The 22,698-nt window shown below is 45.6% G+C and overlaps 1 protein-coding gene across 1 annotated transcript; it reads right to left on the bottom strand.

The window, feature by feature from the left end:
* Positions 1-1,950: 1,950 nt before the first annotated feature.
* Positions 1,951-22,439, bottom strand: DNAJC25 (DnaJ heat shock protein family (Hsp40) member C25). The gene is made up of 4 exons (XM_037035725.1): positions 22,015-22,439; positions 7,324-7,476; positions 4,868-5,338; positions 1,951-2,941 (listed from the first exon to the last, which is right to left on the bottom strand). Exons 1-4 carry the CDS (start codon positions 22,345-22,347, stop codon positions 2,819-2,821), a joined length of 1,080 nt encoding a protein of 359 aa, XP_036891620.1. The 5' UTR covers positions 22,348-22,439; the 3' UTR covers positions 1,951-2,818.
* Positions 22,440-22,698: the final 259 nt, after the last annotated feature.

Below are 22,698 nucleotides of genomic sequence, written 5' to 3'. Positions count from 1 at the left end.
ATAACCTACCAGAAACCATGTCTGATTTACTATCTTAAAGTAGCTAGATTTACTTATACTAATGTCTAAGAAAAGCTGTATTTCTCCAATTTCCACAGAACTTTCCGTCTGGGTTCGGCAGAGAGGCTCATAACACTAGCTGAGTGTCGGCTTGGCACTGGCTTCCACGTAACCAAAATTAGCACCAGGGTCTGGGGGGGTTCAAGTTTACTGCCTGTCAGTCCAACCAAACCAAACAAAGAACCTCAAAGGAGATGAACTATGATTTTTCTAAACATAAAATCCATGGTACTAAAATATTTAATTCTTCAATTTCAACTGTTTCTTTCCTGTAACATTTCAAAATCATGTATGCCGACTGTAGTGTTTAAGATTCAGGCACAGTACCTAACAGATGTGTAATGAAACAGCACCCTATGATCTGTGGAACCTGGGGATTCATAAAGAAGTACGGCCAGTGAGGAAAGGGTTAGTAGTGAAATCGGGTGCGAAGATGTTAGAGATGAACGTACCCCCGAGTAATCTGAGCCCAGACCCCAGTTACATGAGGTGACAGTAAACACCCATGTGCTAACACTCCTGCGTACCAAGTGCGAAAAGGAAACGGTGACGGCCCTAAAACTTCAGCACAAGAAAAATTTTCCAACTGGAGGGGCTGCAGATCCTCTACCCAGGATTCTTCTCCAGATGTTTCTGAAATGGAGAGGTTTGGGCATTTCGGTGGGTGATGAGCAGAGGGCCCGATGGTACTTGGGCCAACTCATGGCCCTCCCTTCTCGCTTGGATTTTGAAACATGTTTTGTGGAGGGAAGAGGAGAGAAGAACCACAGCCCTTCCCCTAAGGAGAGTCCATTCATCTCGACCCAGGCAATGACCGTGGCTCCAAAAGACTGACCGCATTTTTACCAAGTGAGCAGACTGCTGGGACAATGCCAGAAATGAAACTTCTAGAAAGTCAGGAAGAAATACAACTATCTAGCAGATAAGCAAAATAATATCCAAAGATACATTTTTTTAATATTAGCTAAACCAGATGAAGGCTAACATAGCCAGTTCTCTTATTTTTCCATGTTAGTAGGTAAAAGATGCCTGGAATATCAGAAATCTCCTTAAAATGTTAAGGGGCAAGTACCCATGTTCCTCTCTGGTCCGTGTTACACTCGGCACGTACATCTATTCTTAGATAAACACCACTATGCGCCAGATAATGAATTATACGGGGCCCCTGCTGCCTCTGCAGACCACGGCACCCTGAGAGACGCTTAAAAGCTGCGCATTGGAGGTTTGATGGGCATCCGTCATCCCCCCACCCTCCTACAAAAGAACAGAGGTGTACAACACTTTTACCTAAAACTTATAAAATACAAAATTGTAAATTTTAAATTTTATAAATATTGTACTATTTCAGACTTTTAGCTCTGTAAAAGGGCCCTAATGATAACACTCGCAGGTTTCTAATGAGGCAATCCATGAAAGCGCTCGCAGACCAAACTCCTCACTTCACATCTCTCATCTCCATTGGCAAGGACAGGACTCCGCCCTCCGGCTCCTCTGTGCGGGCCACGTATTTGGGCTCAGCTCCCGAAAGGGCTGGTTTACTTTGGCTAGAAACAGACTCTGCATACCTACTACCTACACTAATCTTTTAAAATTATATAACACAAAAGCAATATGTTAATCTTTGATTTAAAATGTCATACCAACAAACTTGATATATTGCAACCATTTTATTAATATGAAGCAATGGGATAAATCCTTTAACAGGAGTCTAAAAAAAAACCAAACAAAAAACAGGAGTTCCGATTCACTACCATGAATATGTATCGATACTTTGGTGCAGTGTCATACTTGTTTCAAATTACGTGTGAGTTACTTTCACTCCCACACGTATGAGACACTCACATTTCACTGTCTGAACAACAGCACATGGCCAGTCGGTTCTTTTTTCCAGTTTAAATGCATGTAAATGCATTCACATACAACGGAGTTTTCTCACCACTCAAGGACTTCCTAATCTATGAACAGCTTTTCAGTACACTATTTCTGCTTCATCATTTTTTAAAAAAAATTTGAAGTGGTACAAAAGACCTTTCACAAGGTCTCTTCTGGAAGAATGTTTGGGAACAGGTGTAGTCCTAAAATGACTGTCGTCAAGACCGTCCTACAAGGACGTGAGCGCAGATTCACTCTCCTGGAGAGCTTCCATCGGTCGCGTGAAGAACACGGTGACCAGGGAGGAGGCGGCAAAAAGCGTTCTGGCAGGAGACTCTCTTAGAGAGCCATTTTGAATGTATTTCAATCCTAGAATGACTGTGATGAAGATGATGTGATATTGAAATCATCTTGTTGAAGTCTGTGAGTCTGTGTCTAGAAAGACACTCAATACTATGAGTAAATGCTGTTAGAATTTTTTATGTTTTGTGAAAATATCAGAGGCCATGAAAGCAGAAAAATGTAGCCCTATAACAAGGAACAAGGAAACACGTTTGAAGAATAAACATTTAACACGTAAAAATTTTTCAGTGGTATCTAATAAATTTTCATGTCAACTCTTTTAACATATAAAATTCTTATATGGCAACTAATAAATCTTCATGTCAAATCTTTTAACAAAATTCACAAATAGATTGTAAAAAATTGAAGACTCATAAATGTCTCGTGTATAAAGTATTAAGATAAAGTTTAAATTTCTTATTGTTTAATCAAACACTTGAGGAATTTTAGCTCCTGCAGATGAGCAGTTGACACATCTCGAAAATGATCCAGTTGTGACAATAGCATCGTGACTAAGGTGCGGCAGGGCAGCGTCCTGTGGCCTCTAGTCGTCCACGAACGTCAGCCGCCCAGGCCCTTCGTTCTTCATCCACCTCCTGTATCTCTTCCATCTGGGGTCACTGGCCAGTTTCTTCTTTAGTTCTTCTTCCTGTTCCTGTTTGTAGACCTGTGCGTACAAAGGACACTGACTGACTTTGTAATCCAAGGGGAAACATTTGTGATCCGCTTTATAGCAGCATATTTACGTTTTTCAAATACAAGTTTCGGTGAAAGTGACCAGTGAAGGCATCGGTCTGTCGTCTCCAGACCACACACTCGAAACAGTGAGCAATTATGCACCTTCGCATTCGGTATTAAATACGAAAGAACAACCCGAACAAGGAATAGTCATTTTGGTCACCGATTTCTGTGACCTGGGAATACATGCTTTCCCTCACTGAAATCGTACATGAGCTGAGTTTAAAGGGTTTAAATACTTCCTCTCAACAATGAATGTCCAGTATTAAAGAATCACTATTTTTCTTAAATAGTACTCGATAAATTTAAATGGTGGTTTTCAGTATTTGTGGATCCTAACCAAGGAACAAAAAGACCTGATAATACACATTTGTCTCCAAACTGAACTTACGTCTATTTTTATCTTCAAAGATAATTATTGGTTTTTCAAAATATTTTATTAAAGTTACCAAGGGAGGTTAAATAAACCTCATGGTTAAGAACAAAACATATGCATTTCTGGAAATTGTAGTGGATGTCAGCTGAAGCTAAATGGACAAGTTTTCATGACCAGTTTCACAGCCACATCAAATTTTAGAACGAAATTATTTTACTTCCAAATTTTAGGAAGTTGTGACTATGATAACCTTACAGAATAACATAATTCAGCCCAGAATAGTACTCTGTGAAAGAGTTTTGTGGATCAGGCTGCCTAACCTAGTTTTGTTTTTAAATTTTTTATTTTTAGAGAAAGGGGAAGGGAGAGAGAAAGAAAGGGAGAGAAACATCAATGTGTGGTTGTCTCTCACATGTCCTATAGTGGGGACCTGACTGGGAATCCAACTGGTGACCCTTTGGTTTGCAGGGCTGCACTCAGTCCCCTGAGCCACACCCCCCAGGGCTGCTTAACTTACTTTAAAAAGGAAACTTTTCAAATCATTTAGGAGCAAGAGAGTATGTTACAGTTCCATTTTTATCTTACTGATAAGCAGGCTGAATAGATTTACTTCCCAAAACATTCTGGCAGTTCATAGTGAGTGAAGCTACTTAAATATAATTCAAACTGAAAGTGGACTTTCAGTAAAATCTATTTAGGATACTACATATAAAAAGAAATGTGTATGAAGCTAAAAAAAAAAAACAAATGCAGCTCAGTCTTCTTAGGAAGGGTTCGCTGTTCTTTATTCTTACATTTAATATATTAACCAATTAATTTTACCCCAAACCTAAAATAGTGTTATGGTGAGATGACTGGGTCCTTTAGATTTAGCTAGACAGCCAACCACCTCAGAGTAACCATTGTAGCTGACGACTGTAAAATACCGCATTTATTAAACTGCCCAAGTTTAGAGGCATTATAGTAAGTCAATTTAACTCAAAAATAAAAGCAACCTTTCATACATATGTTAGTTACTACACAGAAGATTCTGTGCTCATTTTATTTTGAAATGAAGTTATTCAACAAAATTTCCATCTCTTATTACCTCTGTTTTGTTTTGTTTTTTAATCTCCGTGGCTAAATTTACGTGACGGGAAGGAACTGTGGGAAAGTCCAAATTTTAGTGTGTGCAATTAACAGGAAGCTGTTGGGACCCCCTTGCAAACGCACACTGTCCCTCACTGCACTTCAACACGACAAGTCAGGCCACTCTTAACATTTTCAGCAGCAGGCACTTAAAGTGATTACAACTCGACTTTTAAAAAGACGAATTACAGGTTAAAAACCCGCTGTCCCACTACCAAATACAGCCATACTTGCCAGAAAAGTAAGATCTTTATTCGTTGTTTAGCTCTCGGATTTCAGGAATTTGAGCATGCGCCTCATCTCACCTTGGTCAGGAAGATGACCCCCAGCCATGGCAGACTAATGGCTCACCTCGTAGTTCTCCTTTTTCCAGAGCTCCCGTTTGAGAAAAGCTTCCTTCTGGTGATCTTCCAGACTCTCAAACTGAGACTGCGACATCTTCATAGACTTCCGTATAAGATAGAGTCTTTCTTCTTCCCCGTATTCTTTGCCTTTGATGTTGAAATTATAGACCCACCGGCAATACCAGACTAGGTATGAGCCCAGGTGAACAGGCGCTAAGAGGATCTGAAAGAGAAGAAGATCCCGGATCTGGGGCTTCTGATAGCCTCCCTTTATGTCTATCTTACTTTTGATAATGTTCTTTATAATGTTCTCCTCCTCATCCCGAATTTCCTCTTTGGATTTTTTGTGTCTGCCCTTCTCTTTGGCTTTTCGGAGCAGCCCCTGCTGCTTAGCAATCTCCATGGCTTGGATTCGGTACTTGGGCACTGTGGCCAGGTAGCTGATGGCCTTGTCGTAGCTATTCCACCAGCTGAAAAACTAGAATAGGTAACAGAGAAAAATGGGTCATTTGTACCACCAAAACCCACCTGGGTGAGCACCGCCCCCTCCCAACCCGTTCTCGTTGAAAACAGGAACCTCAGTCATCTCAGTCCATAAAAGACACAACTGAGTGACCTTTGTGTGTACAAGGATGGATAGGTCAGGGGAGCCCTGGGCAGAGCCGAAAAGTGATTAAGTCAAACAGAAGATGCCCAAGATGAGAGGACAGACGGATGGAATCACACCCCAGGGCTTCCACGCCTTTCCTATTTGGCTCTTCCCGAGATCACTATCGAGACATTTCTTTCGCCCTGGCTGGTGTGGCTCGGCTGGAGCGTCACCCCGTAGCCGAAGGGGCCCCTCCGACTCCCACTCGGTGGAGCACATACCTAGGTTTCGGGCTCCATCCCCAGTCGGGGTGCATATGGGAGGCGAACAATGGATGTTTCCCTCCCTCCCTCCCCCTCTCTGAAATCAATAAGCATGTCCTCAGGTGGGGATTAGAAGCAGAAGAGAAGAAACCACAGGATGCAGACTCGGGCAACTACATTCACCCCATCTCTTCCCTAAACTGTCTACGGGCTCCATAGTTAATGTTCATCGTATTCTGTACTGACAGATTCAACTATGTTTAAACTCTTTACTGATTTGGACGGGAAAACATCTAACTTGTTTTATAAATATAGGCAACCACAAAGAGTTTTATTAATTATCAGAAAAAGCCCTATTCTTCACATTTCCACACATTTCATTTGCTGTTTTATTGAATGAAAAGAACAGTTACACCAATACTATGCTGAAATATTTTAGTATCAATCTATTAGGATTGATATATAGTATCAATGTATATATAGTATCTATATATCTATCTATCTATATAGATAGATAGATATATATAACTAGGGGATTGTATTATTTAAAACAGAAAAGCAAAATTATCCCTCTTCTCCCCCCTTTGAAAGAATAAAACTTCTACAGAATGTAATACATTTAAAATATACAATCTATATAAGTTTTCAATAGGAATTCTTTTCTTTTTTTTTTAATAATTTTTCCTTACTTCAAGTACATTTATTTATTTATTTTATTTATTTATTTATCTTTAGAGGGGAAGGAGAGAGGGAGAGAAACATCAATGTATGGTTGCCTTTTGTGCATCCCCTGCTGGTAGTTAGCCTGCAAGGAACCGGCCTGCAACCCAGGCATGTGCCCTGACTGGGAATGGAACCGTGATCGTCTGGTTCGCAGGCCCGAGCTCAATCCACTGAGCTATGCCAGCCAGGAGGAATTCTTTTCGTCGTATAAAGTAAATCTCGTTTCCGGAAATCAAACTCAAGAAGCACCTTTCAAACTAGCAAACTGCTTTACTCTAGTCCCTTGATAGGTCCTGTTCTTCCAAAGGCCTGCATGATGAGTACGGTTAGTTTAAGACCAGTCATAGGGATGACTCATTTCAGGTGGAAGTGAAATTTTGGTGACATTCCAAAAACGACGTGAAGAGTTAAGCTGTTTTGCATGACTGCAGTCGGCCAGGCCAGGCAGGGACATGCCTAGCAGGCGCGTGCACGGCGGGGGCAGCTCTGGCGGCCACGTCAGCGTCAAGCACTACCAGCCCCCGGGGGCCAGGTGCCAGGACCTGTTAGGTCCTGCTCAGCTGCTCAGACTTTTCTCAAGTTTAATGGGAAATTATCGAGCCAGTTGTCCCAGGGAAACTGCGCTGGAGGCAGGCGGCTGTGAGAGGAAGACCCTCTGCTGTGTCCTCTCGGTAATTATGCAGCGACAGTCAGCAGTTTCTTGGATTTCCCAGGGATGGAGATTCCAGTATTATCATTGAAAAAAATGGATATCTTTCTAATGTAAAAATACATCCACTGGATGAAAAATTTCATGAAAAGGTACTTCCAGTTCAGTTTTAACGACTAGCCCCAGGCACTGTAAACCCGAGCACATGCAGGCAGACACACACAGCCGCTAATACACACCTGAAACACGGACACGGCACACACACTGACCAAAACCACAACTCTGACGTCCACTTTAGGGGCCAAGCGCCGGCTGTAGTAGTGGTAGTAATGGCGGTAGTACTCCTCCGGGTGGTCCAGCATGTAGTCATAGTCCTTCCGCGCTTCCTCATCCTGCGGGGCAACAAGACACCCAATTTTGCGGACACTCCCTAAAAAGGCCTCGGTTTATGACCTGCTAAGGCAGAGCTAGGGTTTTATAAGTACGTAAGGTCACTCTGAGTGAGACCGCTGGAACTATGGAAACAAAGAAACTTCCCACCCCTCTTCAGAGGCACACGTTAATTTGTTTCCAGAACGTTAATGTTAGCTATAAAGCATAATAAAAAAAACATGTCCCTGTGTTCTTGAGTACTGCTGGGCCTCCTGGAAAAATAAAAATGCTTTAATAACAATCAGTGATGCCTTTGTAGCCGGTGCTGGGCTAACACACATGCCTTCACGCCCTTATAACGTGGGAGCACGTGGACACCTACACTCAGTGACAGCTGACGGGAGAAAATGTTCATGTCCACTGTACATATTCACAATGACTCTCTGGCCTCAGGTAGACAGTTTTCTGCTGAAAGCAGCAATGAAGACAACAAATTGCCGACAGAGCCAGCCGGGCCCGCAGACGGAGCCGTGCTCACCCCAAAGAGGTGTCCCCGCCGGGCAGTGGTCAGCGGCTGGCTTTGGGACTTTGGGTGAAATGTTTAGCCTCTCTGAGTCTCCCCCCCTTTTTTTTTCTAAAATAGAGATCATAATACCTGCTCTGCTAAGTTTACAGAGTTGTTTGGAGTATCAAATGATATACATTAAACAAAAACATGTTACAAATGCTTGGTACCTTGCTATTAAAATACCTTGTCACAGCCCAATTCATAAATATGGTAACATATAAATCTTTCTCCATCATATAGGCATGTTGAAAAAATCATAACACACAGAAATGCCGCTGTTTACAAATGCTCACAAATAAAACATTCCCTAAAAACTTCTCTGGTTGTAATCCATTTCTAACAGGAATAAATGTCCATCTTTTATTGAGCTCTATGAGCTGAAGAGCTACTACAATAGCTGATGAATTGCTTTTAGTCACACAGGAAACCGATTTTGTCTTTGCACCTCCAAAACCTTAAAGACTAAAAGCACAGCAAATTCTTTCCTCTCTGTGGGAACACAGGAACCACCACGAAAACTAAACTCTTTTCTCACCTGGAGAATGTCTTTTTGTTAGGAAGAATTCCTTAACGTCCACAGAATTGCGGATTCTCGGGCAAAGGCATTTCCACAGGCGAAATCTACAGCCAGAGCTCTGCGGCCACGCACAGCGGTTCTGGGGGCTGTCCGGGACCTCCTCCGGGGTCCCCCAGAAGGCGGTGTGCCGCAGCCTTCAAGTAAGAAGCCTGCTAATGGCGAAAATCTTCCCTGTGCCCATTCAAATCATTACGTGCTTTCTATTAAGAATTCTGAATTTGAGTGAGCACATTTTCAGTGACAAATCTCTTCCATTATGTGAAAGATATTTTTAGCTTCTGACTAGAGCTTGACACTAGATAGGAACTAGTATCCAGCGCAGTTAGATGTGAATACATGCACCCAACTCCCCAGTACGAGAGCTGTCTGTTATATAAGGGCTAAGCTCAGCTGATACTGTTTTCAAATTCACTCCTTGTATGTTCATTTCTGTCAAACAAAAAATGACTTTCTGGTGGCAATTGCCACACTCCCCGGTGTCAATCAATCGTTCCGTCTACAAGCCATTATTATACCGTACAGCTTCTAGCCTAAAGAGGGTGGAACATCAGCGCTCATAGAGATAGCTCTGAAGACTAAAACCCACGTGTCCTGGTGAATTGCATTTTGCGTACTTCAAGACAGCCTTTGAGAATTTGCCCACTATCCCTCCATTTTTTTGCTATTGGGGCTAATTTTACAGAAATGCTCTGCTTTTGGCCAGAAATCCTTGGCTTTTAACTCAGCCCCTGAATGTTGGCAGATGCCTCATTTCTTCACACCCGATTCTTCTTATTGCAACTGGACTGCAGGGCGTTCTGAGCCCTACCGCCGCCCTGGTAGCTGACTCCTCCAACCTGCAGCGCCAATCTTGGGGTGGGGGGGCACCCGTGTGTCGGGGTGGGGTCCACAGCAGGACCTCGGAGGTGACTGAACTCTGCCATGTCAGGGCTGCGCATCCCAGGTCAGCCCTTCCTTCTCTGTTCTCTTGTCTTAGTGAAGGTCCCAGTCCACAGAAGGCAGATACCCCTCCTCAAACACGTCACCCGCTCTTCCCCGGGGGCTACCCTCTTCACACTGGTCCCTGGATTTGTGACATCACCAAGTCCTGTGCTCCTCTAACAGGATGGCCAACTCATGCTCCAGCAACCAGCAACTCCAAAACCTGTACCTCAAGTCTGGCCTCTCCACCGCAACCAGAGCCTAGAGAGTCTGACCAGAGCCCGCTCGCACCCCCCACGCTACCTAATCCCCGCACACAGCTCCAGGGCCGGGTCTGGCTACCCTTGGGACGGTTTTCTTTTCCTTGGAGTCACCATGAATGTACGAACTTGTTCTGGTCGTGATTAGAGCTGAGAAGGCTGGAATCCCGACTCAGTCTACAGCTGCGCCTCCAGAATGAAGGCAGTGATTTTAGGCTGAGGCATGTGCGTAATGGACTTTAGAAGGCGTTCAAGGTTGGCACAAAGTGGAGCGTCAGGAGCTCTCACAATCTAAGTCCAAAGCCTACTCTCTAGTAGCCCACAAGTTTCAGAACCAGCCTAGTAAGAACACAAGGACACCAGGAATATTAGCAGAAGAAGAGAAGACAGAGGCTGGGGCCGGATGAGACAGCTTCAGGTAGATACGTGTTTAGTTGTTTCCTCCTGTGCATCTTGGAACTAAGGTAGTCCGATATTTTTTAATTTTATTTTTTAACCGCCATGGCTAATCAGGTAAGTTAAAATTTCCTCGGCAACCAACAAGGCCTCCGTAACTGGCCTATCTTACCCAGCAACACCTCGTCCCTCCCCCATCTTCTGTCTGCAGCGAACAGTGAGACAGTAGTTTCTAGAACTTTGTGTGTCCTTCCAACACGGCATGCTCTTCCATGCCTATCTTTGACCGAAGAACTCATTCTAACTCAAATGCCACCCCTTTCTTCCAAACTCGAGAGCTCCCATTAAGCCTTTAGGACAAAAGCTACTGCTTCAGACAGAGTTACACTACCCTCTGACACGTGTTACCTGTTTGTTATAGCACTTATCACATGGTAATCACCAGGTTTTTTATTTTTCTGGAATGAGAACGTCTAGAAGACAGGTAGGGTGACTCACGAATCTCTGCAAATCCAAGACCTAGCACAATGCCTGGCACTCCGTGAATGTCACTTTAAAAAGGAGAGAAACGTGGGAAAAGCTCCGCCTCCCTAGAGAGGTCTCTCCAGCCAGCCAATCAGGCCTCGTCCCCCAGGAAGGCTGGGCAGGCGATGATGTCACCGCAACTTGGGTTTAGCGGGCACAGCTGCTTTTGCTGTCCAGTCTATGGACGCGCGCTGCTACTGTGGCTTAAACAGCTGAAACCTGAAAACAGTTTAGTGTCTTACCTTTCAACAAGCAGTACTTTTTTCTTTCAGCAATTTTGTGGATCTTAAAGTCCCAGGGTCAGGAAGATGCCAACTTCTTTTCAAAACCAAAACCTTTATACTTGTTTCTTCCTCCTCTCTGTCCTGAGCCTTGACAAGCTGGGCAATAAGCTCCTTGTCTCTACTCTCTACCGGAAAAAATGGCGCTTCTGCTGGCGTGCACTCCACTGCCACTCCTCTCGGGCATACGCAGCAGGGCTGGGACACAGCCACCATATCTAGATCAAAGGTGAACAAGAGGAAACCCACAGAGACAGCACTGAGTCCTTCCTTTCCCCAGGAGCGTGATCATCCCCCCGCCCCAGAGGCAACGATAGGTTATGTTCTTGCCCTTGAAAAGAACAGTGAATTATTTACTCTTAACAAACATCAATTGCAATAATCTGATATTGCAGCCAGTTTCACAGTAAAAAGTTTCCATTACACAGATAGTGAAAACCATTTTAGGATGGTAAAGGCCAGGAATAGATAATACATGAAAACACAGGGATATTTTGTTTGGTCTTAAAAATATGCATTAATCTTCTTTTTTTTTTTAAAGAAATACACACATACAAATGATCTTTAAAAAAAAAAACCATCTGTTCCCCTGAATTTCCTTCCAGACTACTGCATCCTACTACAGGACAAATGAACCACTATGAGTTCCACAGCCTTTCTTGTTCCCTGCCCACCGGCCACTGGTGTGCAACTAACTACCGTCTCAGACACCTTCTCGGCCTGCAGGGGATCTCGGCAACTCCCGTGACATGCAGTGTCACGTCTACACGAGTGACACTCAGACCTGTTCTTCCTGTGTCCACCTATTTTCAAACATCTCCCCCACGTGTCCTAAAATGTAACAAAAACAGCTCAAGTTCAACACGCTCCAAATCAAAATCCGCTCCTCTGTGTTTCCGTTAACAGGATAATAATATCATCAGCTTGGTTACCTGAGCTTTAAACACCTTATTTTCAACTTGGCAAATAAGCATGCAGGGCCTTAAGTCTTGTGCTGAACTCAAAAGAGGATAAGGAGGAAAATAAGCTAAGGTCCTAGCCTCAGGAACTGGCCCAGCTAGAAGGATCTGGCAAGCCAGAGAAGTGCCATTTGACACACAGAGGAATCCAGGACTGACTCACTCTGCCTGAGACCACTGGTAATGGGATTCACAGGAGAGACGAAATGAGTGCTGGATTTTGAAAAGCAAGTAAGACGTGGAAAAACTTGTTCCAGGCACGAGAATAGCAAGGGTTAGGGTACACGAGAATCCATGAATATAATGGATTCAGGGAAGCTTGAGCACTGGATTTAGAGAGAGGAGCAGTAAAACTGGCCAGGAAGGTGGGTTTGGATGAGAACTGGCAGATCTTACACGCCAGGCCAAAGTGTAGGCTGTTATTGTCTGGACTGGTCAAAAATAGAGAGCAATGGCATTGAGTAGAAGTGTGTATTTTGGAAAAATAATTATGGTAGTACTGTAAAGAATGGAATGAGAAACAGATTTGAGAGACTATGAGGTAGAATGAAGAGGGCTGAGTGATTAAAGTACAAAAATCAATCACGTTGACCATGGCGGTGGAGTTTTAATTACAGTTACTGTGTGGACCGTGTTGCTGTAAGATAAGGCACAGAGGACGAAGATAGCAAATTTGGACAAGATGCAAGGGAAGACTGGAACTTTCTGAAATGGGAGGAAAAAGTAACTACGGGCCTCCGTGGACTATCTGCTCCTGCAGGAGGGATATGCCTCTGTCTTTGGAAAGCCTATTTTACCTTTGTAGAGACGGAAGTAACTTGTAGAAGACTGGAAGTGACACAAATGATTCTTGGTCGCAGAAAGACCAATTGTGTCGTGTAACATAGCTGCTTCTTGCCTTCTCACACTGGCCCATTTACAGGCAGGTCAGCGTTCCTCGTCTGACTATAACTGGGTGGCTTTTTTTCTCTTTTGAACCAGTTTTAATATCTTACTGGTCCCCACATTAATTCATGAGTTAAATAAAATCTCTGATACTTGTTCATTTTGTATTTGTTTGAGAGTCATGATTATATCTGATGTGGACTCCAACCAGTGGTATCCATGGTGTTGTGGATGCGACGAACAAAAAATCACACGCACTGCAGAAGTCCTGTGGAGAAAAGGGACAGCACAGCCACTCTCTGAGTGAGAGCACCCTGACCCTTGCCTGGACAGGCTTTTATTGCTTTTCTGGGAGCATTACCTCAAGGAAGGTCTTCATTCATCATGGTCAGGCAGTAAGGATCAAAGAATGGATAAAATTCAAAGAACTATGAGGGCTTATTCTGAGTCACGGTCAGATAGCTAAAAGGCCTTGAAACTTTGGGAAACAAACTCATTCCATGCTTGGACCCTTATCAGAAAATTGAGGACATTCTTAGCAAAGCAGGTTTCACAGGATTTTATGCATTCTTTTTAAGGCCTGATTGCCCTGGGGAACTCCCCATTCCTGCCCAGGGCCGCACCCACCTCTGGCATTGTTTCAGACTTAAGTCAGGCAGGGGAAGTAAGGGCAGCTAAGAGATTAGGAGACTTCTCACAGGCAGAAAGAGGACTCAGGCTATGTGAAAGCCGAGGGGTGAGGGTCCATCACCCCCTTTTTCTGTAGTCCCCCAAGTCCTTCCCTGAGGGCCCATTGTGACTGTGCCTGTCTTAGGTCGTCCCTCCCTTGAGGAATCTTACCCACCATTGGCTAACTGCCCCAGTCATCTGCCCTGGGGCCAAGCAGGGTGAAGTAAAGGGGACTGAGGCAGCACTCCTGCCAGGGAGATAAGCTTTGTCTCCTTAGTGACTTACGGTCCCAAGGTCTCTTACTCAGCCTTAGCCATGGGCAGCGAGGTTACAGCTTCTGGAACGAGGCAGGGCAGTTCCCAACACCATCTGCTTTTAAAATTTATGCTTTAACAAAGATTCAAGAGATGGTTTCAGACATACTTAATTTTGGGTGCCTGTGCTACAGATGAAAGGCTATTGAAAATATGAACTTAGAGAACACACAGATTTTAGTGTTGTCAAGGATTTAGTTGAGTTTCATCAGGAAAAGCTTAGAAACTAAAAAAACCAACAACAACAACAAAAGAGTACCAAAAGAACAAAACGCTAAGGCAAAGCAATGTTTAAGGTACAGGCACAGGAAAAGAGGACTCTGAAGCCTGAAAAGAAATGACTAGAAAGATAGGAGAAATGGGAAAGAATTACAGCAAGAAGTCAAGGGAGAACATCTTTAAAAACTACATGGTCAACACTATCAAATGCCACACAAAGTTCCAGGAAGAATAATGAAGAGCCCTCAGATCTGAAGCGTAGAATGCCAAGTTCACCTAAGAACAGTCCTGGTATGTGTGCTGATGTCCACACCAGTCTCTGACAGCATGAATGAAAGGGGGATGAAGACAGACAGTCAACGGCAAAAAAAGAGGGATGTTAGAACCACAGCTTTAACAGAAAAAGAAAAATTAATTGAAGGAAACGTGAAACAACCAACCAAGAGATTCTTAAGTTACCAAAGAGGAGTGATGTGATTCCAGAAGACGACGGTGGAGATAAAATCTTTGGTTTAGTTGCCAATACCTTTCTGCCTTCCCCAACCATCCTCAATATTGTTCTAGAATGTTCCTTCTGAATCAAACAGCAGATTTGTGTTACTCCTCTACTTTGAAACCTCTGGTAACTATTCAATACATAAAGTTCATACTCTTGAACGCAGCTTAGAGGGTAGTTCATCAGGGGTTCCCGAACCAAGTTTCAGCCTCCTGAACATTCTCCCTACGAAGCACCAGACGTGGTAGAAGTGGTAGATCCCTAAAGTCCATGAAAAAAGGGTATAGCCTACTCCGAACCCCAAAGAAGAAATAATTATGTCCTCTCCTGCTCTCGCTGCTGCAATATCATCTATACACCTTTTTATTATGCAACTTAAATAAATAACCAAATAATAACTCTCTGTCTCCTTGTTATGTTAAAAGCTTAACAGCAGGAACAGCCCCTTTCACTGCTGTGGTCTCCTCCCCAGCACCCATGTCTCAGTACTGGTTACAGAAAGGGGAAAGAGAACTAAAGAAAAACAAAACACAGGGATGTAAAGGGACAGGCGGTTCCCAATCCCCGCTTCTGCTGAGTTCCTCCTAAGCGCCAGTGCCCTGCCACAGCAGTCAGAGTGACGAAAAGAAACTGAAGGGCTCTTGTGCCGTCCTGCCAAGACCAGGCTGGACGAGCAGAGGCTCTGTCTGCAGGGCGCTGACCGACCAGACGGCCTGCGTGCCAGGCCCCTTTGTATGTTCTTCTCTTGCAGTCTTGCACAACGCAGCCCAATTCTGCTGTCTTCCCATTTTCTACCGATCACGGTGTTTCTAAGTGCACCCTTTCCACCTATTCCCTCCTTGGCTTATTTTTATGCCATCTTTCTTCTTTTATTTATTTTAGCCAATTCTTATCTATATTCAAAAATTAGTGTTCTGACTCTAAAACTTTCAGAACACGGTTTCTCCTTAAAAGTGGAAGTGCATTTTCTTTTTCTTTCATCCAGGAATTCTTCGTCCATACCCAACCAATCAACCTCGTCGGTACCGCTCTTTCAAACTACCATCACTTCGGGGCAAAATGCCGAAGCAAGCTCCCCACCCCACTGTCAACCACTGCAGACATCCACTTCCAGTTTCCAGTCTACCGGCATCTATCTCCAGACATGAGTTTTTCCCTAACGGACACTTGTCATCTGGTGTGCCAGACACTGTGCTAGGTGCCACAGATACACGTGCAAGAGAACTGGGGAGCAAGGCTCGGTGGAGGGGGAGAGGGCCACTCAGTGTTCACAGCGCAGTGTGGTAAGTGCTATATCCAGGTGAAAAGACCCAATGTTGACACAGTGAGCGAGAGTCCACTTACCTAACTTCCAAAGTCCATGATTCCCTAAATCCCCAGGAGTCAAAAACGCTAACTACCTTTTCACTGGCCTCACTCATGTTATGAAGCACATACAAAACGGCGTGTGAAACCCGGAATGGTCTGGAGCCCTGCTGAGATCTGGAACTCTTCAGTTATTTTTTAAAAATTAAATTTATGGGGGTGACAATGGTTAATAAGATTATATAGGTTTCAAGTTGGACAGAGAAAGCTAAGAACCGTATGATTTCACTCATCTGTGGGCTACAAAACTGGAATTTTAAGTTATTTGAGAATATGAACTAGAAACAACCGGGTGCAGGCGCCGGACCGATGCCCTCGCCTTCCAGTACTACCCGCCCTTCTTTTCTCTTGGGGGTGGGGGAGGGGGCATTTCCTCAGCCTCCCTCTGCACAGACAGAATCTCTGTTGCTGAAACAACCATGACTAAGGGTGCACTTTCCCTTTTCACCAAAGGCTGGCCACTCCGTGTCCCCTGCTGGAGCTGAGACAGGACGATGCAGCGCTGGAGAGGTCCTGCGGCCACCAGCCAGAGGGAGCAGAGCGGAGCCGTCGGGTCCGCTGGAGAAGTGGCTGGTGGTTGCTCCAGCCACCCCCCCGCCCCCCCTGCCCCCCCCCCCCGGGGCCGGTGCTGTGTCACAATTAAGCCACCTGCACTGCTTTCCTTCTTCACTGCGGCCCAAATTGGGGGGTTCTCACCGTTTAATGTTCTTTTTCTCAATTGCTTTCTTCTCTTCTCATTTAATTTTTTTCTTTGTTTGTTCTTCTCCCCATTTTTTTCTTTAGAATTTTTTGTAGTTAACGTGGGTATAATTAGCATCATTTATTAGTACCGTTAGTTAGCATTGTTAGTACAGTTAATACAGTTAATATTAGCAGGGTTGCTATAGTTAGCATTGTTTATTAGCAGAGTTAGCTCTGTTAGTATGTTACCGTAGAATAGTTAGTACTGTTTGTTAGCATAGTTAGTAAGCATGGCTGGCAAGTCGCCATGTCTAATGACCTTGCAGCCATCCCTGCCAACAAAGAGCCCCATATTGGCCTTTATGAGCTCCTGAAAACTACTGGCCAGGGAACCTTTGTCAATGCAAGGTTGGCCCAGCACATTCCGATGGGGACAGAGGTGGCTGTCAAAGTCATTAATTGGTGGGGCTCCCCTATACTTTTTCAAGAAGCCCACTATATGAAGGGCTTGAATCACTGGTAACAGTTATTTGAGGAGACTGCCCCTGGGAAACATTACTCTTCTCTGTGATGCATATGAGCGGAGGACACTGGCTTGGTTGTCTGGAGGGCCGCGTGACTGAGGGGCAGGCCTGAGTCACGTTCTGGCAGCTTGTGTCAGTGGTACAGCACTGCCACCTGAGGGACACCATCCACAGGGGCCTGAAGCCAGAGAACATCCTTAGAAATGCTGAGCCGACTGGCCGACTGGCCGCCTTCAGCCTCAGTAGTGAATTCACTGGCCATGAGCCGTTCTGTGGCAACCTCTCTTATGTCGCCCCGGAGCCCTTCTGGTGCGAAACTTACGGTAGCCCTGGGGTTGATGTATGGAGCCTGGGGGTAGTTCTGTACAGGGACCCTGCTGTTTGGGGGGGGGGCTTTTGAGAACTGAAGCATCAGATGCGGAGTGGACACTTCCACGTACCTATAGTTTATGTCTACAGAACGTCAAAAAGCTTTTTAAAAATTAATGACCCTTGGAACCCAGCAGTAGAACAACACTAGAATATGTTACGAAGGACCCGCAGCTCAACACAGGCCAGGGGGAGGCGCTTAGGCCTTACAGGGAGCCCCCAGGACAATATGGATCCCCAGGTGACAAAGATAATAAAGAACCTGGGGTTTGAATGAGACAAGATCCAGGAATAGGTAACAGAAAGTACAACAAAGTGATGGGTACATGCTTGATCCTAAATCCCTGAAAACCAAGGTGAAGGGCACACCATCAGAGTAATGGTGTGCCCCAATCCTGACCCCAAGACCTCAAGTCTTTCCCCAGCCTGAGAGGTTCTGCCCTGATGGTAGAAGACCAAAGAGCCTGCTATTCCCCCGGCCAACTTGGAGTCGAGGCCCTCCATCCCCAACCCAGCCCTGCAGTGAGGCCCGGTGGGCTGCCCCCACCTACCCACAGCAGCAGCGGTGGCCCTCCAGAGGGAACCAACAACAAAAACTCCTTTCATGCTGGGCAGCCTGATGGTGGGACCCCAGCCTCTCCCTCTGGCCACAGGCATGGCCAGCAGGGGGCGGTAACTAGGAGGTTCTTCCGTTTCCCATTCAGACACACATGCTGTAGGCTGTCCACTAACAGAAGCACAAGTCAAGCCAATATAATTTTTAAAACTGTGGACAACCAAGGCAGGACCATAGTCCACACTCTGGCTCAAGACACACTCTTCACATTTTACACCCAACTAAAAGGTGCTGCGCACGAGGGCAGCCAGCCACGGGGTGCAGGGGGTCAGCCAGAGGCTGGGTGCAAGCAGCTGCAGGGGACAGTGGCACCGGCCATGCACACCTCTCAGGGGGAGGACTCTATCCAGGGGACAATGGACAGGTCAAACCACTTAGCTCTGAGGGTGGACTGTAGCACCCCCGGGTGGCGGGGGTGTGCAGCTAAGGTCACTGCAGGTCCACCCCTCAGCCCCACTTGAATGAAACTTCAGAGACTGAACTGTTTTTCCTGGGGGCCCCTCCTCCCCACCCTGCTCTTCTTTTCTCACATGTTTGTGGGGGTTCTTATTAAAGTATTTGGTTCTTCCGAATCTTATAATAAATTTGAAGCTCCAGGGAAAAAACGCTAAGTGTGATATCTCCTTGTCTTAAAAAACGTATTGAAATCACATTAGTGTACTTATTTTTAACAGCCACCATCTAAAAAAATCTCAAAGAGGTATTTATTTGGCCAAGACTATCTTAGAATCATAAACTCACTAAATCTTACACAAATATATTCCCACTTGGTGATGTATCCATCAACATTCAGAGATCTTTGGTTACCAGAAGCTTTGATGTGACACCTCTGCTAGGTTATAATGAGTCTATAACCTCTTATATATTAAAAATACGAAGAGACTCAGTTGAACCATTATGCAATACACCTGAAACTAATACAGAATAAAACTGCAAAACTGCATAACTGTTATAACCCATAACTGACAAATTAAATTATAATAATAAAAGAAACTGAAACAGACCAATAAGAAGAGAAATGAAGGTTATGAGAAAATTGCAGGGGCGGGGGAAAGATTCCCAGCTCCATTGGCGTTGCAGCTAAATTATTTCAGACTTCATGAGAGAAACAACTACTGTTAGGTTCCCTGTCCCAGAGGTGAAATTTACCTGTGCCCACTACAAAGCAAATATAAAATCTACTTTTTCCTCCATATATATTCCAGCAATGACTAACTGGGGTTGCAAAGGACGGTATTCCCAGCTCCCTCCCCTCCTTTCTGACTGGCTGGGAGATAAGAATACCTCTCACAGGGTTTACTGTTATTCCTTATGGGGAGAGAGACAGAGTCTAACAAAAATAGCAAACAGATGGAATGTGGTCCCAGGTACACAGCTGCTGCCTCCGGGAGACGATATGTGCAATTCTAGATATGTGGAACTTCTGCAACTTGCCTTTTTTCAGAGCCACTGGAAGGTACCTTCTCTCACTCTCCTATCTGACCTGCTCTTAACAAAGGCCCTGTGGCCCTCGTAGCCCTCACAAGCTCTGTTCCCAGCCTGCCCATAGAATCCACGCAAAACAGTTCTGGCCCCACTATCTTTAGGGAGGAATGTGGCAGGCTGAGGCCATCCAAACTGAATGACCCCTGTTCACTGGGCCTTTGCATTACCCAGAGAGGATACTCTGGCAACATTCTCACAATTTTCCATTATGACAAACAAATATCAGACCACCCTGTTTATTTTTAATAACTTCTTCAACACACAGCAAGTCAAAGTCCTTTTCCTTGTTCCAGGAGACGGCATCTGCACCAAAGTTTTTGTTTGTTGGTTTTTGTTTGGGGTTTTCTGTTTTGTTTTTAAGTTTCCCTGAGCTGTTCCAACTGGAAATGGAATCCATGTCCATTTCTATACATTTAAAATGGGTCTTTTCACTGGGCTCAGCTGAGCCTGATACTCAAGGGTCCGACTAGCCCAACACACCCTTTTCTCCCACAGATAATTTCCATTCTCTCACAGTAATACAGAGTGAGGCTGGGAAACCAGAGGACACGCCAGCACTCCCTCCTCCCCCAGGGCAGATCCAAGTCCAGTGTCCTGTTCGGAGGTACCACAAAACTCCTGTGGGAATCGGGAGTAAAAGTGTTACTTTCTGCAGACCTACCAGTGTTTAACAGCCCCGGAAGTCCTTGTTCTTGACTGGACATTAGGAAGGCATTGTATGTTCCCATCATTTTAACATACTTTTTATTAGGTGACAATTTGGTGCTAAACTTTAGGGGTAGAAACTTTTAGAAGCAACTATTTTAGATCCACTAGATCAGTGTCTAAATTTGTCTCCTCAAGAAAATGGCAAGTATATTTAGAGTTTTGAGGTTCCTTCCACCAAGAATTTCTCTACTGCCCCTATTGGTACTTCTTTTACTGACATGCTCACCATTCTCATGCCAAGCCTCCCACTGTCCGACCACAGCAGAGGGCACAGGCGATGGTGCTTCTGCTGCCTTCTCTGGAAGCTCTCCACCTGCCCAGTGCTTTCTCACGCCACCAGGGCTTCGGAGGACCAGCAGCAGCCTTCCCAGTTGCTGGTTTGGACCACTACCCTTCCCCACTGCAGAAAAACACAGACTGGGGCTTCCGATGATGGTGGCTCTGGATGGAGTTCTTTCCCACGATTCCGAAGTCTTTCTTCAATTACTCTTTCTCCTAAATAATAGGCAAACTCAGCCCTCTGGCCTCAGCACTGCCCCCAGCACCCCCCCTCCCCGCACTCCTCAGTTAATTGCCAACAAAAATTACAACCCCACCCATGCTAGTGAAAGTTCACCAAACTAGGCACGCTCATCTTATGGCCCCACACTATCCAGACCACTGTGGGAAGCATGAATGATGAGCCTTTAACTCCTGGATTCAGTATTTTCAGCTCTAGTAAGCAAATCTGGAAAAGGAACCCACGGTGAAATTATAGCATACCCACTCAAAGCAGTCATTAAAAGCAGGCTATATAGCAACATGAAAAACGGGCAAGAAAGAAAGAAAAGGAAGACCATACAACCACAACTGCTGTCACATTAGCACGATGGGGCCTTTGAAGCAGAAACACTTCCATCGGATATGATTTATACTTTGTGTGTGATATCTTACATGGTTTGATTTCCGTAGTGGCAGAAGAAAGCAGGATTGGGCTAAATCTCACCATCTCCACAGGGCTCAATAAAACCTTTGTCAAATGACTGCAAATATGCAAAATATTTCCTACTGTAAAATCTCCGGGGCTTGAACCCCAAGTCATTAAGCACCTATTTATTTACAGGCCCTGTGCAGCGGGGTTCTCACACTTATTTAACCTTCATAAAAACCCTGTAAGGAGGTATCACGGCCTTAATTTTACACACGAAGAAACAACTCATCCAGCATAGTTAGGCACTATCCAAGGTCATGTACGGCGTCCGATCCAAGAGTTAAACATGGTCTTCTCAGTGGTGTTCATTGCTCTTCTCAGATTTCTCTAGATCCTTAAACCCAAGCTAAATGTCACAATTAATAGCATCCCCACAAACTAAGTTCCTCTCAGGCCAACTGGCGCTATCACACTATCAGTCAATATTAAAGACCGTTCCTGTGTTTCTATCACAGATTCTGGTAATAATATAATGATCACGCTGCTTTCCTAGTGGGAGCTGCACATTATTAAACTACTTTCACTAAACCGCAAGATGCCCAACCTATGTTATGTCTTCCATGCATTGCAAAGACTGTCACCAAGGGGCGGGGGCTGGCTGTCCCACTAAGACCAGAGGGGGTTTCTATCTTTGTCAATGGGCCTTGTGGGCTCTTACACAGGCCCAGTGGGAAAGTGCGAGCCTCCGACAGCACGTGGTGGTGTCCCTACGGGGGCCCGCGCGCTTCCCCAAAGAGACCCCACAGCCCAACGGTGACTCCAGGCCTCACCTTGAGAGTCTCGTAGGCTGTCGCCACTAGCAGGAAGGCCTCCTCGGCGCTCTGCAGCGTTCGCCCGGGACCCTCGTCGCCGGGATCGGGCCGGTAGCGGTCAGGGTGGTAGCGCCGGGCCAGCTGGCGGTAGGCCCGCGCGATATCTGCCTTGCTGGCCGTGCGGCTCACGCCCAGCACCTCGTAGCAGTCTCGGGTGCCGCAGTAGAGCCCCTCCACCAGGGCCCACGCCGGCCGTGCCAGCAGCAGCGCTAGCAGCAGCTGCGGCAGCAGCACCCCCCGGAGCCGGTCTGCATTCCCGGCTTTCCCGCACGCCACAAGCCACACCGCCATTCCGGCCCCGGGGCCGATCCGCCGCCCTAGCGCCTGGCTGCAAGCCGCCGCGCTCCCGGCTCTTCCGTGGCGTCCAGCTCCCAGCCGCAGGACGCCTCCGCGCAGGCGCAGCTGCGCCAGCCAATTTCACCACTGTTGCTAGGGCGCGGGACGCGTGAGCCACCTTGCAGCTTCCGCTATGTCACCCAACGTCTTCCTAATCCCAGGGACCAGAGGGATTGTCTTTATTGGATTTAAAGGCACAGGTAACCAGGGCGTGCAGAGCGCTCTACCATCCGCAGTGCCTTCTGACACACACGATCTTCTCGACAGTGCGATTTCACCTGCTGCAATGGGTAGTCTAGCTCCTTG

This window comes from Sturnira hondurensis, unplaced genomic scaffold (genome assembly GCF_014824575.4).
Source record: "Sturnira hondurensis isolate 20B ecotype Veracruz unplaced genomic scaffold, ASM1482457v3 Scaffold0022566, whole genome shotgun sequence".
NCBI classification, from domain to species: Eukaryota; Metazoa; Chordata; class Mammalia; order Chiroptera; family Phyllostomidae; genus Sturnira; species Sturnira hondurensis.
Note: the sequence above shows the minus strand (reverse complement) of the source record. Positions and strands in the feature narration are given on the sequence as shown.